Source organism: Pristis pectinata, chromosome 10 (assembly GCF_009764475.1).
Source record: "Pristis pectinata isolate sPriPec2 chromosome 10, sPriPec2.1.pri, whole genome shotgun sequence".
In the NCBI taxonomy this organism is placed as follows: domain Eukaryota; kingdom Metazoa; phylum Chordata; class Chondrichthyes; order Rhinopristiformes; family Pristidae; genus Pristis; species Pristis pectinata.
Genome location: NC_067414.1, coordinates 81,166,842 through 81,180,341, shown reverse-complemented (window position 1 = coordinate 81,180,341; position 13,500 = coordinate 81,166,842). Strand labels below are relative to the sequence as shown.

At 41.3% G+C, this 13,500-nt stretch overlaps 1 protein-coding gene across 2 annotated transcripts in view; it reads left to right on the top strand.

The window, feature by feature from the left end:
• Positions 1–217: 217 nt before the first annotated feature.
• The window catches only part of LOC127574774 (prolyl endopeptidase-like), a 116,741-nt gene continuing 103,458 nt past the window's right edge, over positions 218–13,500 (top strand). Inside the window, exons 1-4 of one of the 2 annotated variants that reach the window (XM_052024082.1) lie at positions 432–525; positions 1,314–1,366; positions 8,142–8,216; positions 12,815–12,948. In XM_052024082.1, coding sequence (XP_051880042.1) covers positions 1,364–1,366; positions 8,142–8,216; positions 12,815–12,948 — 212 coding nt within the window. In that variant the 5' untranslated portion in view covers positions 432–525; positions 1,314–1,363. Of the gene's footprint in view, positions 357–431; positions 526–1,313; positions 1,367–8,141; positions 8,217–12,814; positions 12,949–13,500 lie in introns of those variants that run through there. The other variant, XM_052024081.1, reaches the window with a different exon arrangement.

Sequence of the window (13,500 nt, the reverse complement as noted above, 5' to 3'; positions counted from 1 at the left end):
GTTGGTGGAGGATAGGGGATCAGGTGTGGACCTGTTAGTGAACGATAGGGGAGCAGGTGTGGACCTGGGGTGAGGGGATGATGGTTGGGTAGAGGAGTGAATGAATGGGGCGTGAAATGAGGACTTCCTCTGGATACGTTCCCTGCTCTTGGCGGGATGCCAACTCCAACTCCAGTCAGCATGCGCGTAACTCGCATGGCGGAGGCGGGGAGGGAGTGCACGTGTGCGCGCTCGTTCACGTCGCACAGTCGGTTGACGCGTGTACGTGCGTGCACGAGGGCGGCCGGCGGTTGTTGCGCGCACTTTGACAGCGAGTGATGGCGTTTCAGTACCCGGAGGCCAAGCGGTTGGACAGCGTGAGTGAGGGGGGGGGGAGGGAGGGGTCACCGTGCGCCGGGGTCCGCCTCCGTCCTAGGCGACGGTGGGGCTCGGCCGGAGGCGGGTTGGGAGCGGACCTGCGGGCCACTCTGTTGCTGCTCTCGCTCCCGAGCCGGCCGCTGCTTTGTTCCAGCAACTGTGCAGACGGTGGGGTGGCTGCGCCTTACCGTCGTCCGCCCAGGCCCCAGCTCTTGCTCCTGTCCCCACCCTCTCTCCCTGCATTCCCCCAACCCTCTCTTTCCTGCTCCCATGGGGGGGGGGGGGGGTGTGGTTGGTTGGTTGGTGCCGGTAGTGTGATGGGTGAGAGGGCAAGGAGTGGCTTGGTGTTGTGAGAGTGCCACAGCTGGATGAGGGAGGGCCTCTGCAATGATCTAGGAGTGTGGAATGAGTATTTTCTCTAGAGTTGGGGGAGTCTTTGAGGGGAAGAGGAAAGGTCCCTTTAGTGAAGGCCCTGAAGGGAGGTGGGACATTGTCCTGATATGGGAGTGAGTACAAGAAGCCTGACCGTGGAGGGGGTGGGTTGTTAACTAGGTCATGGGGACTTTGCTGCTGTGGGTAGGGAGCCCATAGTGATTTTGGGGAAGAGAGAGGGGTTCTCGGGGCAAGGGGTCGGACCCTGGTGGTATCTACAGAAAGTTGGTGGTATTGAGAGTTTTGCGATTGAGAAATATCCTCTAAAAGATGGAATGTTGTTTGGCCTTAAGCTTGGGACTCCCAATATGTGGGATTTTCTTTTGCGATGTGGGTTGATTCGTGTCACCCTGGGACAATGCAAAGAATATGTGATTAGATTGTTAAGGTCGATCAGCATCTGTGACAAATGCAGCTGAGATGGTGTTCCTGTTGCAACCCCTGCCCAGACAATCTGCTGTGTACTATTGAGTGTTAGCCTTTTATGTCCATCTGATATGGTCCTTGCTTGCTTTACCATGCAGATGGATTGTTCCTTATCAAGTTTCTTCAGGCCTCCTAAGCTACAGATTTCATGGTGAGCTTTAATTCTTTCAGTAATTTACATGGTGGTGTGCACAGCAGATGGGTCTTGGATTTGCCACTAATCTAACAGATCTTGGCTGGGATGGAGCTGTTGGCATTATAACTGGCCTTTGAGCCCAAGTTCAAAGGAGAAAACTCATGGCATTGTTGGTTCTGCTTATGACTCAAGTGCTGCATTCATTGTTATTGGGTTGAGGATAGAAATGAAGGCGATGAATCCCTTAATTGAATAAACTGCTTCTGTGCTTGAAGTTCACATTAGGGAATGACCATTTGGGTGAGATATTGGGTAATATCTGATGGTCATTTAACAGTACTAAGAGTTAAGGTGGGGAAACTAATACCTCAATTCTAGAGCAACACTTACAAAGTTGATGAATTAGAATGATAACATATTTTCCTGTGAAAAGCATTTTTTTCTGTTAATAAACAGTTAAGATTTTTGAACTGCAATGTATGCTATAATTGACAAAAGTATTCAGTTGAAAAAGCAAGCAGCTTAGTTAAATGAAGGATCAAAATTGAGAAAAGGATACTAACTTAAAAAAAAGTTAAATGAATCAAAGTACGCAAAGAGTGGACTGGCAGTCAGAATGATTCAATGATATAGCATTTTGTGACCTTAGGTCCTGAAGCATTTTTCAATCAATCAAATTTTTTTTTACTGTATTGTCACTCTATAATACGCATTAATGGAAGGAAATGGATAAAAAGGAAAGTTTCAAAGTCTATTTCTCCTGGTTAGACCACACTCGGAGTACTGTGTCTAGTTCTGGTCGCCTCATTATAGGAAGGATGTGGAAGCGTTGGAAAGGGTGCAGAGGAGATTTACCAGGATGCTGCCTGGTTTGGTGAGTGAGGATTATGAGGAGAGACTAAGGGAGCTAGGGCTTTAGTCTTTGGAGAGGAAGAGGATGAGAGGAGACATGATAGAGGTATACAAAATATTAAGAGGAATAGATAGAGTAGACAGCCAGTGCCTCTTTCCCAGGGAACCAATGCTCAATACAAGAGGGCATGGCTTTAAAGTAATGGGTGGGAAGTTCAAGGGAGATATCAGAGGGAGGTTTTTCACCCAGAGAGTGGTTGGGGCATGGAATGTGCTGCCTGGGGTGGTGGTGGAGGCAGGTACATTGGTCAAGTTCAAGAGATTGTTAGATAAGCATATGGAGGAATTTAAAATAGGGGGATATGTGGGAGGAAGAGGTTATATGGTCTTAGGCAAGGTTTAAAGGTCGGCACAACATGGTGGGTCGAAGGGCCTGTATTGTGCTGTATTGTTCTATGGTAAACGTTCAAAGTTTATTTCTCCTTGTTGAGTGCTCCTTATCGCAGGTTGAGTAGAAAGATTAAAAAATGGATGCCTAATGTTAAGCAGACTGGGAGATCTTTTTCAAAACAAATAAGTTTACAAAGAAAATGTAAAGGGAAAATAAAATTTGAAAGGGATATTAAAGCCATGAGTAAAAGACTTTGATTTTGAGCAGCAGAGCACAGGAGGCCATCCTGTGATGGCTTTTTAGATGAGTAATATCAATTAATCCCATGATCACGCTTCTTCCCCGTATACTAGCAAATATTTTCTTTAAGTATTTTTCCTTTTTTAAAAGAGCTGCTAGTAAACCTGTGTCCAATGCCATATTAGACACAGCCTTATAAATTCTAATCCCTCATTGCATTTTTTTGTTTTAAATGTTTTTTGTTACCTCTGGCTTTTTTGCCAATCACGTAAATCTGTGGTCTCGGATTATTGGAGCAGTTTCTTTATTATTTTGTTAATAATAAATTAACTTTGCCTAAAGTCTTCATGATTTAAAATGCTTCAAACTTAACTTGCTCTCGTTTAAAGAAAACACCCTAGTTTCTCAAATCTATTCAAAACATGAGATCACCTTTGGTACACAGAATAGAAAGCAGTGTACTTTTAAATAATGAGACGTAAGAAAATGTTGATGTTCAAAGAAATGTTGCTGTTCTTATTAATGAGTCACTGAAAGCCAATATGGGGGTGAAAGAAGTGATTAGGAAGGCAAATGTTATGTTGGCATTAATTATGAGAGGATTTGAATAAAAGAGTAAAGATGTCTTAATGCAATGATACAGCCTGGTGATATTGCACCTGAAATATTGTGTAAAATCTTATTCTCTTTACCCACAAATTAAGGGAAAGATCATTTCAGACTGAGATGAGAAATTTCTTCATTCATGGGGTGGTGAATCTTTGGAATTCTTTATCCTGGAGGGCTGTGGAGGCTTAGTTACTTCATTCAAAGCAGACATCGGTATATTTCTGAACTTCTAAAGTAATCAAGGATATGGGGTTAGTGCAGGAAAATGGCATTGAGGTAGAAGCTCAGCTGTAATCTCAATGAAAGGTGGGTCAGGTGGCCGCCACCTTCTCTTAACTAACCCTTCATTCCTGAAATCTTGCCAGTAAATGCCTTTTGTACTCCATACAAAGCCTTCATAATTGTCCCATTGCTTTGGGAAATAGAAACATAGAAAACCTACAGCACAATACAGGCCCTTCAGCCCACAAAGTTGTGCCAAACATGTCCCTACATTAGAAATTACTAGGCTTACCCATAGCCCTCTATTTTTCTAAGCTCCATGTACATATCCAGAAGTTTCTTAAAAGACCCTATCGTATCCGCCTCTGCCACTACTGCAGGCAGACCATTCCACGAACTCACCACTCTCTGAGTAAAAAAAACTTACCCCTGACATCTCCTCTGTACCTACTCCCCAGCACCTTAAACCTGTGTCCTCTTGTGGCAACCATTTCAACCCTGGGAAAAAGCCTCTGACTATCCACACGATCAATGCCTCTTATCATCTTACCATCAGGTCACCTCTCATCCTCTGTCGCTGCAAAGAGAAAAGGCCGAGTTCACTCAACCTGTTTTCATAAGGCATGCTCCCCAATCCAGGCAACATCCTTGTAAATCTCTTCTGTACCCTTTCTATGGCTTCCACATCCTTCCTGTAGATTGTAGATGATTTTCCATCATTAGGCAGGAAGTGAGCCAAGTAGTTACCAACGTGTCAGTATAACATCAGTTGTTAGAAACGGGGTGGCTAAGCACTTGAATGAGTTTGGCAGTACAAATGGAAACAGAATATTCTGAAGGGACATAGCCATTTTAAGTAAGTGGCAAAACTGACAACTAGAGTTCATTGAGGGGGGTTTGGGGTGTTCTACTTTTAATCAGAATCTCAGTTTAAAAACTGGGAATCACAGAGAAGCAAATAAATAGAAAAATCACTAAAAGCTAGTGCAGGGGTACAAATACCAATCAAATAGGCTAAGTTGGTACTAGCCCTTATCTCAAGGGGTTTGGAATTCAAAGGGGAGGAAATCGTATTTCAGCTGTGCCCCTTCTGAAATACTATATTCAGTTCTATGCACTACATGGTCCTTCAAATGACAGAAGTATTTGATAAGGTAAAAATAGGAAATAATTTATAATTGGCTGATACAGAACAAGGCGGCAAAATCTTTATTGGAGCTTGGCCATTTAGGAGTGAAATCTGGAAGCTTCTGCTTTTAAAGGACTAAGGAAACTGAGCATTTGAAATTTTCAAGATGGGGTTGATAGATTTTGGTTTGGTGATAATGTCAAGAAATAAGAATTAAAGGTGGGTAGATGCAGCAAAAGTGAAAATCAATAGTGATCAAATTAGATAATGGAATACCTTGAAACTGAGCTAGGCTCCTATATCTTGCAGCACAAATGGTGGATTTTGGAAGCAGGAATAGGAAATTTAGAAAATGACTATTCAGCAACAGTGGAGATAGGACAGTTGATTTTTCAAGGTTCTGCCCTTCTTTAAAATTAGCAGGTGAAACGCACTAAATCAGGAAGAAGACAGAAGAAGCAACATATAAAAAGTGTCAGGAGAATAATTTAAAAACATGAATAAAGCCACTATATGATGCTGGAGGAACTCAGCAGGCCAGGCAGCATCTGTGGAGAAAAGCAGGCGGTCAATGTTTCAGGTCAGGACCCTTCTTCAGGACTGAAGATATGAAAAGTGGAAGCCCAATGTATAGGAGGGAAAAACAGAGCAGTGATTGGTGGACAAAAGAGGGGAAGTGGGGTGGACACAGGGAGGCAATGGTTTAATGCAGGTAAGAGATAGTGATAGGTAGGTGTGGGGGAGGGGAGAGCAGATCCGCGGGGGGTGGGGGCGGTGGGTAAAAGGCAAGAAGAGGGACGGGGGATAAAAGGGGAGTGGGAAAAGGAAGAAGAGAAGAAACATGGTGGGTGGGTGTTTTGTGAGGGGGGTGGGGATTACCTAAAGTGGGAGCATGCAATATTCATGCCGTTAGGCTGCAGGGTTCCAAGATGGAAGATGAGGTGCTGTTCCTCCAGTTTGTGCTTGGAATTCTCCTGGCAGCGGAGGAGGCTGAGGACTATCATGTCAGTGATAGTGTGGGGGGGGGGGGGGGGGGGAGTTGCAGTGACTGGCAACGGGAAGGTGCAGGTCGTGGTTACGGACGTAACATAGGTGTTCTGCGAAACGGTCACCTCGTCTGCACTTGGCCTCACCAATGTAGAGGAGGCCACACTTGGAGCACTGAATGCAGTAAATGATATTAAGGGAGGTGCAGGTGAATCTCTGTCTCACCTGAAAGGACTGTTTGGGTCCCTGGATGGAGGTGATGTAGGGGCAGGTGTTGCACCTATGGCAGGGGCAGTGGAAAGATCCCGGCATGGGGGAGGGGGGTGGGGGAGAGAAGTGAACGAGGGGGTCGCAGAGAGAGCGGTCCCTGTGAAAGGCAGGAGGGGCTGGGGAGGGGAAGATATGCTTGGTAGTGGGGTCCCATTGGAGATGGCGAAAGTGGCGGAGAATGATGTGTTGGATACGTAGGCTGGTGGGATGAAATGTGAGGATGGGGGGAACCTATCCCTATTGGGTCTGGGAGGGGTGAGGGTGTAGGTGTGGGAAATGGCAGAGATACTATCTGTTTGCCTGGATGAGTGCAGTGCTAACTCTAAGGAAACTCAATGTCGTCAAGTACTACCCAAACATACATTGTCTTCACCACTGGTGCAGCATTGCAGTGGAGTACACTATCTACAAAGCACACTGCCATACCTCTCTTCAGCTGCTCAGACTACCACCCAAACCCACCAAGGACAAGGGCAGCTTGGGATGCTGCCATCTGCAGGTTCTCCTCCATGTTGCACACCATCCTGTCGTGAAAATGTACTGCTGTTCCTTCACAGTTGCTGATCTAAATCCTGGAATTCTCTCCTAATCAGCACTGTAGTACCTTCTCCAGGAGGAGGAGGAAACAGTACAAGAAGATAATTCTCCATCACCTATGGGGGCAGTTAAAGGTCAGCTATAAATGCTGTCCATGTCAGCGATGCCTGGATCCTGAAAAATGAATAAATTTTTAAAAAATTCATCTTTTCTCATTTTATCAGCATTCTCATTCATGTATTTTCAATTCAGGAAAAAAGGCAGAAACTCAGAATGTTAGCTGTCTTCATGTCTGCATTGTTTAGGTTTTGCTGAATGATACCTAATTTTCTTCTATTTCCTTGTTAATTGGAAGGCCCATTATCCACCACTGCAAGGCAGTAGCATACATGGCTCTGAAACAACCTAACTTGATAGGATTGTTAAAGACATAGCATTGTCTTGCACTGATTACATGTAAGAAAATATCATCATTGAACGTTGGTATGCCGAGCTTTCAAACTATCATTTTGTCTCATGACCATCAGCAAGATCTCACAGGCTTCAGGACACCATATCAATGTCATCAATGAAAATAGGTATCTAATTTGCAGTAACAGATTAAAACTAATTGTAGAAATCTGATTGCATCAGTTTTCACGCAAGAATGTGGAAGAGGCAGAAGAGTGTTCTTGAACTTGTTTGTTCTTTTACTGAAAAACCTTTTCTTGCAACTTTAAACATATTCATACATACTTTATAATGTTGATAATTGAAAGCAATTTTAATGCATGGACATTGAGTTTTTGATTTGCAAACTAATAAATGCAAGCTAGTTAACTTAATGTTCATATCTTAAATGGATTCAGTATCATTTAAATGAGATGTTCAAAGGAGACGTGCAGGGCAAGTTTTTTTACACAGAATGGTTGGTGCCATGAATGCCCTGCCAGGAGTGGTAGTGGAGACAGATGCGATAGAGGTGTTTAAGAGGCTCCAAGATAGACACATGAATATGCAGAGAATGGAGGGATATGGACTTGAGTAGGCAGGAGGGACTAGTTTTTAATTAGTCTAGCACAACATCTTGGGCCAAAGGGTCTGTTCCTGTGCTGTACTATTCTATGTTCTATTACATTCGTGGGCTATGCTTCTAAGTTGGGGAAATGACATCCGAGTCAACTGGCCTGGATGAGTACCTGGCAAGAGGGGTAGTGGCGGTGGAAGTGAAGGCAGAAAGGAGAAAAGGGGAGGGGGGTGAATGAATAGAGCAAACTTTAAGATTTTTCATTACATCCAGGGATTGGTGTGGAATTTAGGAACTCATGATGTTGATTGCTGAATTAATGCAAACTATATTTTATGCAGTCCATATTGAAAATACTTACTGCTATTAGAATTTATATCAGGCAAGTGTTATCTGAATATTAAAAACTGAGCAGATGCTCAACTACAAAATCAGAAAGCATTTGTTCAGAATTATCAGATCAGCAAAATCGTGTTTAAAATGTGCAATATTGAAGTGTCATAATGAAGATTTATTTCATTCATTATTATTTCATTTTTGTTAACAGATTGATTGCTATCATGGCTGTAAGATTGCTGACCCTTACAAATGGCTTGAAAATCCTGATAGTGAAGAGACTAAGGTAAAAAAAAACTTGTAATTTTTTATAGTTTTCCACAAGGATTTATATGTTAATATTTTAGAATGGAAGCCAAGTCTGTAACACTTCAATAGTTATATACAAGTACAATGATAATTAAGTATAATTAGTGTAATATTAAATTTTAAAATGTGTTTCCTTGAGAGAAGAAGAAAATCAAATCCATTTTCTTTTTAGATTCATATTGAAAATTAAGGCTCATACATCCTGAAAGGATATTCAAAGCAGATTTAATCATAAGCTTCAAAAGAGAGTTGAATAACATTTGAAGGTTTAACAAAACAAGATTCCAGGAGAAGATTAGGGAAATTGGACTAATTGGATAACTCTACCAAAGAACCAGCACAGACATGATGGGCTAAGTTGATCCTTCTGTGTTAAATCATTCTGTGTTCAGTGTATATTGGACTCCCTCCATTTTATTCTCCGGATCATTTATCAGCTATAATCTGCTCTCAAATATCATGTCATTGAACTGTTGTAATAGCAATCTTTTTCTTTTCTCTTTGTAAGTATATCTAGTGTTTAAGTGACACCAAATATACTGCAGAACAAATTACAAACTATTTCAATGAAATTGATCAATGCCTTCTTGAAAATAGGAGAAAAGAATTTCATACAAACATTAATGAATACCTTGATTAATGAATTAATGAATGTTAGGGTGGTCCTTAATGAATACTTTGCTTCAGTATTCACCAGAGAGAGAGACCTTTAGGTTTGTGAGGATGGCATATGACAGACTGAATGCTAGGGCATGTCGACATGAGGAAAGAGGATGTGCTGGAACTATTGAAAAACATTAGGATAAATAAGTCACTGGGGCCAGATGGGATATATCCCAGGTTATTACAGGAAGCTAGGGAAGAGATTGCTGCGCCTTTGGTGACTATCTTTGTGTCCTCACTGGCCGCAGGAGTAGTGCCAAATGATTGGAGGGTGCAAGTGTTGTTCCTTTGTTTAAGAAAGGAACTATGGATAACCCTGGGAATTACAGACCAGTGAGCCTTACTTCAGTGGTGGGCAATTTACTGGAGAAGGTTCTTAGAGACAGGATTTATGGGCATTTAGAGAAGCATAGGCTGATTAGGGACAGTCAGCATGGCTTTGTGAGGGACAAGTCGTGCCTCACGAGCCTGATTGAATTCTTTGAGGATGTGACAAAGCACATTGAAGGTAGAGCAGTGGATGTGGTGTACCACATGTGGATTTTAGTGAGGCGTTTGATAAAGTTCCTCATGGAAGGCTTATTCAGAAAGTCAGGAGGCATGGGCTCCAGGGAAACTTGGCTGTGTGGATTCAGAATTGGCTCGCCCATAGAAGACAGAGGGCAGCAGTAAATGGAGCGTATTCTGCCTTGAGGTAGGTGACCAGTGGTGTTCCGCAGGGATCTGTTCTGGGACCCCTGCTCTTCGTGATTTTTAAAAATGACTTGGATGAGGATGTGAAAGGGTGGGTTAGTAAGTTTGCTGATGATACAAAGGTTGGTGGTGTTGTGGACAGTGTAGAAGGTTGCTGTAGATTACAACAGGATATTGATAGAATGCAGAGCTGAGCTGAGAAATGGCAGATAGAGTTCAACCCGCATAAGTGTGAAGTGGTACACTTCGGGAGATCGAATCGAAGGCAAGAGTACAAGGTTAATGACAGGACTCTTAGCAGTGTGGAGGAACAGAGGGATCTTGGGGTCCACGTCCATAAATCCCTCAAGGTTGCCATGCAGGTCGATAGGGTTGTTAATAAGGCGTATGGAGCGTTGGTCTTCATTAGTCAGGGTATTGAGTTCAAGAGCCGCGAGGTGATGTTGCAGCTCTATAGAACTCTGGTCAGATCACACTTGGAGTATTGTGTTCAGTTCTGGTCGCCTTATTATAGGAAGCATGTGGAAGCTTTAGAGAGGGTGCAGAGGAGACTTACCAGGATGTTGCCTGGATTGCAGAACATGTCTAATGAGAATAGGTTGAGTGAGCTCGGGCTTTTCTCTTTGGAGAGGAGGAGGATGAGAGGTGACTTGATAAAGGTGTACAAGATGATACGAGACATAGATCGAGTGGACAGTCAGAGACTTTTTCCCAGGGCAAAAATGACTAGTAAGAGGGGGCATAATTTTAAGGTGATTGGGGGAAGGTATTGTGGGATGTCAGAGGCAGAGTGGTGGGTGCGTGGAATGCACTGCCGGTAGAGGTTGTGGGGGCAGATACATTAGGACAGATAAGAGAATCTTAGATAGACACATGAATGATAGAAAAATAGGGGCTATGTGAGAGGGAAGGGTTAGATCGATCTTAGAGCAGGATAAAATGTTGGCACAACATTGTGGGCCGAAGGGCCTGTACTGTGTTCTCTGTTCTATTTCAGAAATAATATACTCGTATCCTGTGATGGTATTGTTTCTACTTTACTTTTTTCTACATGCAGCTAAGATCAGAAACTCAACATTTTGGGTGTGAGCCACCACTGTGTTGCACCAGCTATTGATATGAGATACCAAATTTTATTTATGATTAGACCCATTAAAAATTCAGTGAACTCTGACCAGAGATGGTCAAGATATTCAGCTTGTTTATTCATTCAGTTATTTTAAGTTTGTGGTGTAGATGTGCTTTCTGATTTGATAGAATTTTGTTTCTGAAATACGAAATGCATTCCTTAGTCCTGTGTGTTATAGTTGTGATAAACAATATCTATTTGTGATTTTGCTCATTTGGCAATTTGGTGCAAGAAAATAATGACTTTTGAAGCAAAGTTTTATAGGAAAGAGAAATTTTCATGGAAATTTTACAACATTTCTTGAATATTTATTTTCCCTCATGACTCTAATTTAGCCAGTGAGCAGCCGTTTCATGCTTATCAGGAAGCCTGGCTGGTCTCACCTAGGATGTCAATGAACATGCTGTAATTTCCCTTTGCAATCAGAAGAAATTAATTATGATTCCTGTTGTCAATCACTCTTCAGCAACCCTAGCTGGGAGGGATGTGGCTTATTTGCCAGAGCTCACTTGTCACTTTGCTGAAAATTAACTCTAAACCATGAAGGCGTTAATGTCTATTTGAAGAAAAGAACATGGTATAGCAAGAAGATTGAAAAATACATATAAACTAATTATATCTGGAGTTAAAAAGTTGATATCAGTAATGGTGACCAAAATGTCATGAGATTGCTGCTTCACTAATGTCCTATAGGGAAGAAAATATGCCATCCTTGCGTGGTCTGGTCCTTTTGATGCTAGGCCCACCGTTGCTGCTGCCTGAAATGGTCCAACTACCTTTTGTTTTGGGGAGAAATTGGGGACTGACAATAAATGCCATCTTTGTTGGCAACATCACCTTCCATGAACAGTCAAAAGTTAAGTTTGTTCTGCTTGATCACCTTTAGAACACATGTTATTTCAGACATTGATATGCATTAATGGAGAAGAGTTGATCTGAATCACTATTTTTAAAAATAAATTCCTAAACCAGATGATAACATGATAAAATTCATTGTCCCATATTTCAGAAGGCAGATTCAATCATTGCATTCAAAAGTGAGCTGTATAAGCTCTACACAGGAGAATTTTCAGGTCTGTGGGGAGAAGGCATGGAATGGGACCAGCTGGCTTGCTCTTGTACAGAGCTAGTATGAATGCAATATACCAAATGGTCTCCTCCATGCTGTGTTTTCTTTGTGTTTCTGTGATCAATTAATCCACTAAGAAAGACCCTGCAGCCTATCCCTATACTGCTTTCAATTTTTTTTAAAAAAAGCTATTGTTCAGTTCACTCCACTGCCGTTAATTTAGTCAGTCTGGAGTCTTCTGTTGATCTGATGTCCTTTTTGTTGTCCATTTTTACTTCTAAAATTTAAGAAAATTGTCATGGTTACTTTGTTTTTTTCTCTCTTTTTAAAATACAATCATATTAATCTGTTTTCAGTCAGCTTAAACAACTGCTTACTTTTCCAAATTTTATTTGTTTCCTTAAGCTTTTTATTTTATTCCATCAGGTTTTTTTTCACCCAAAAGATCAGGGTGATATTCCTGGGGTTTTAACCACTTTTTATTCTAAATGTACTTTTTTATTCGAGGAGAGAACATCTTATGAATGTTTGGTGTGAAGTATTTTGCATTTTTGAGATGCTATGCTAAAGTATTTTGATTGAAATATAGATTGGAATATATTTGTTCCAATATTGAAAACCTAGCTTTGCAGTGGAGCATGTGTATTTGTCATGTGTCATGATAGTTGAAGGCTAAATGTAACTCCATTTGGAAATTTTTCCTGAACTTTTGAATATTTAATGCTGAATATTGACCCAGCATTATTATCATTATTGGATTTCTTTTGCAATAATATAATCTTTTCAATGTAGAATTGACTTCAGCATAATTTTAAATTCTGACAACTCAGTTAAAATGTTAAAGATGTATAAATTAAGAAATTTAGTTGATCAATGTGTCTGATCTGTGTTTTGAGAAGTAATAGAAACTGAGTATTATTGTTTGTGGAGAATTACATTAAAATGTGGTTAAGAGTATTTTTCTCACTCATTTGACTAATGCACCTTATTTCATTTTCTGTTTTTAAACCTTTTGCTCTAGGCTTATGTGGAAGCTCAGAATAAATTAACATTGCCATTTTTAGAAAAGTGTCCAGTAAGAGAGAAGTTCAAAGCAAGAATGACAGAACTATATGATTATCCAAAGTATAGCTGCCATTTTCGAAAAGGAACAAGGTACAGTTAAAAAAAGTTTAAGTGCTACTAATTTTTATGCTGGATTTTAATCCATGTTCAAGAGCAAATTGAGGTGAATTTTGTAATATTAGCCATTTTGTATGTTCAAAGCAATTTCTGGTACTCAGCAATACAAAATATGGAAAAATTTTAACCAAATGTCAGGCAAATTGAATCTCAGCAAAAAGCAAACTGCTGGAGGAAGTCAGCGGGTCATGCAGCGTCTGTGAAGGCAAAAGGATAGTCAATGTTTCCATTTGAGACCCTACATGAGTCCTGATGCAGGGTTTTGACCTAAAACGTCCATCATTCCTTTCTTCCCAGATGCTGCTCGACCCACTGAGTTACTTCAGCAGATTTTATGTTTACTTGTCGTACAGGTGCCATTACCGAGGATTTCTCCATCTCTAGTTGCCCCAAGAAGGTCCTGGTGGGCTTGAAAATACTGCTTCCAAGATGGTGGGTTTTTTTTTGCTACATGAGAATTTTTTGGATTGCAGAGTGGCTTGCAAAGGCATTTAGGACCAATACAGTCTTGTCTAAATCAGGGCT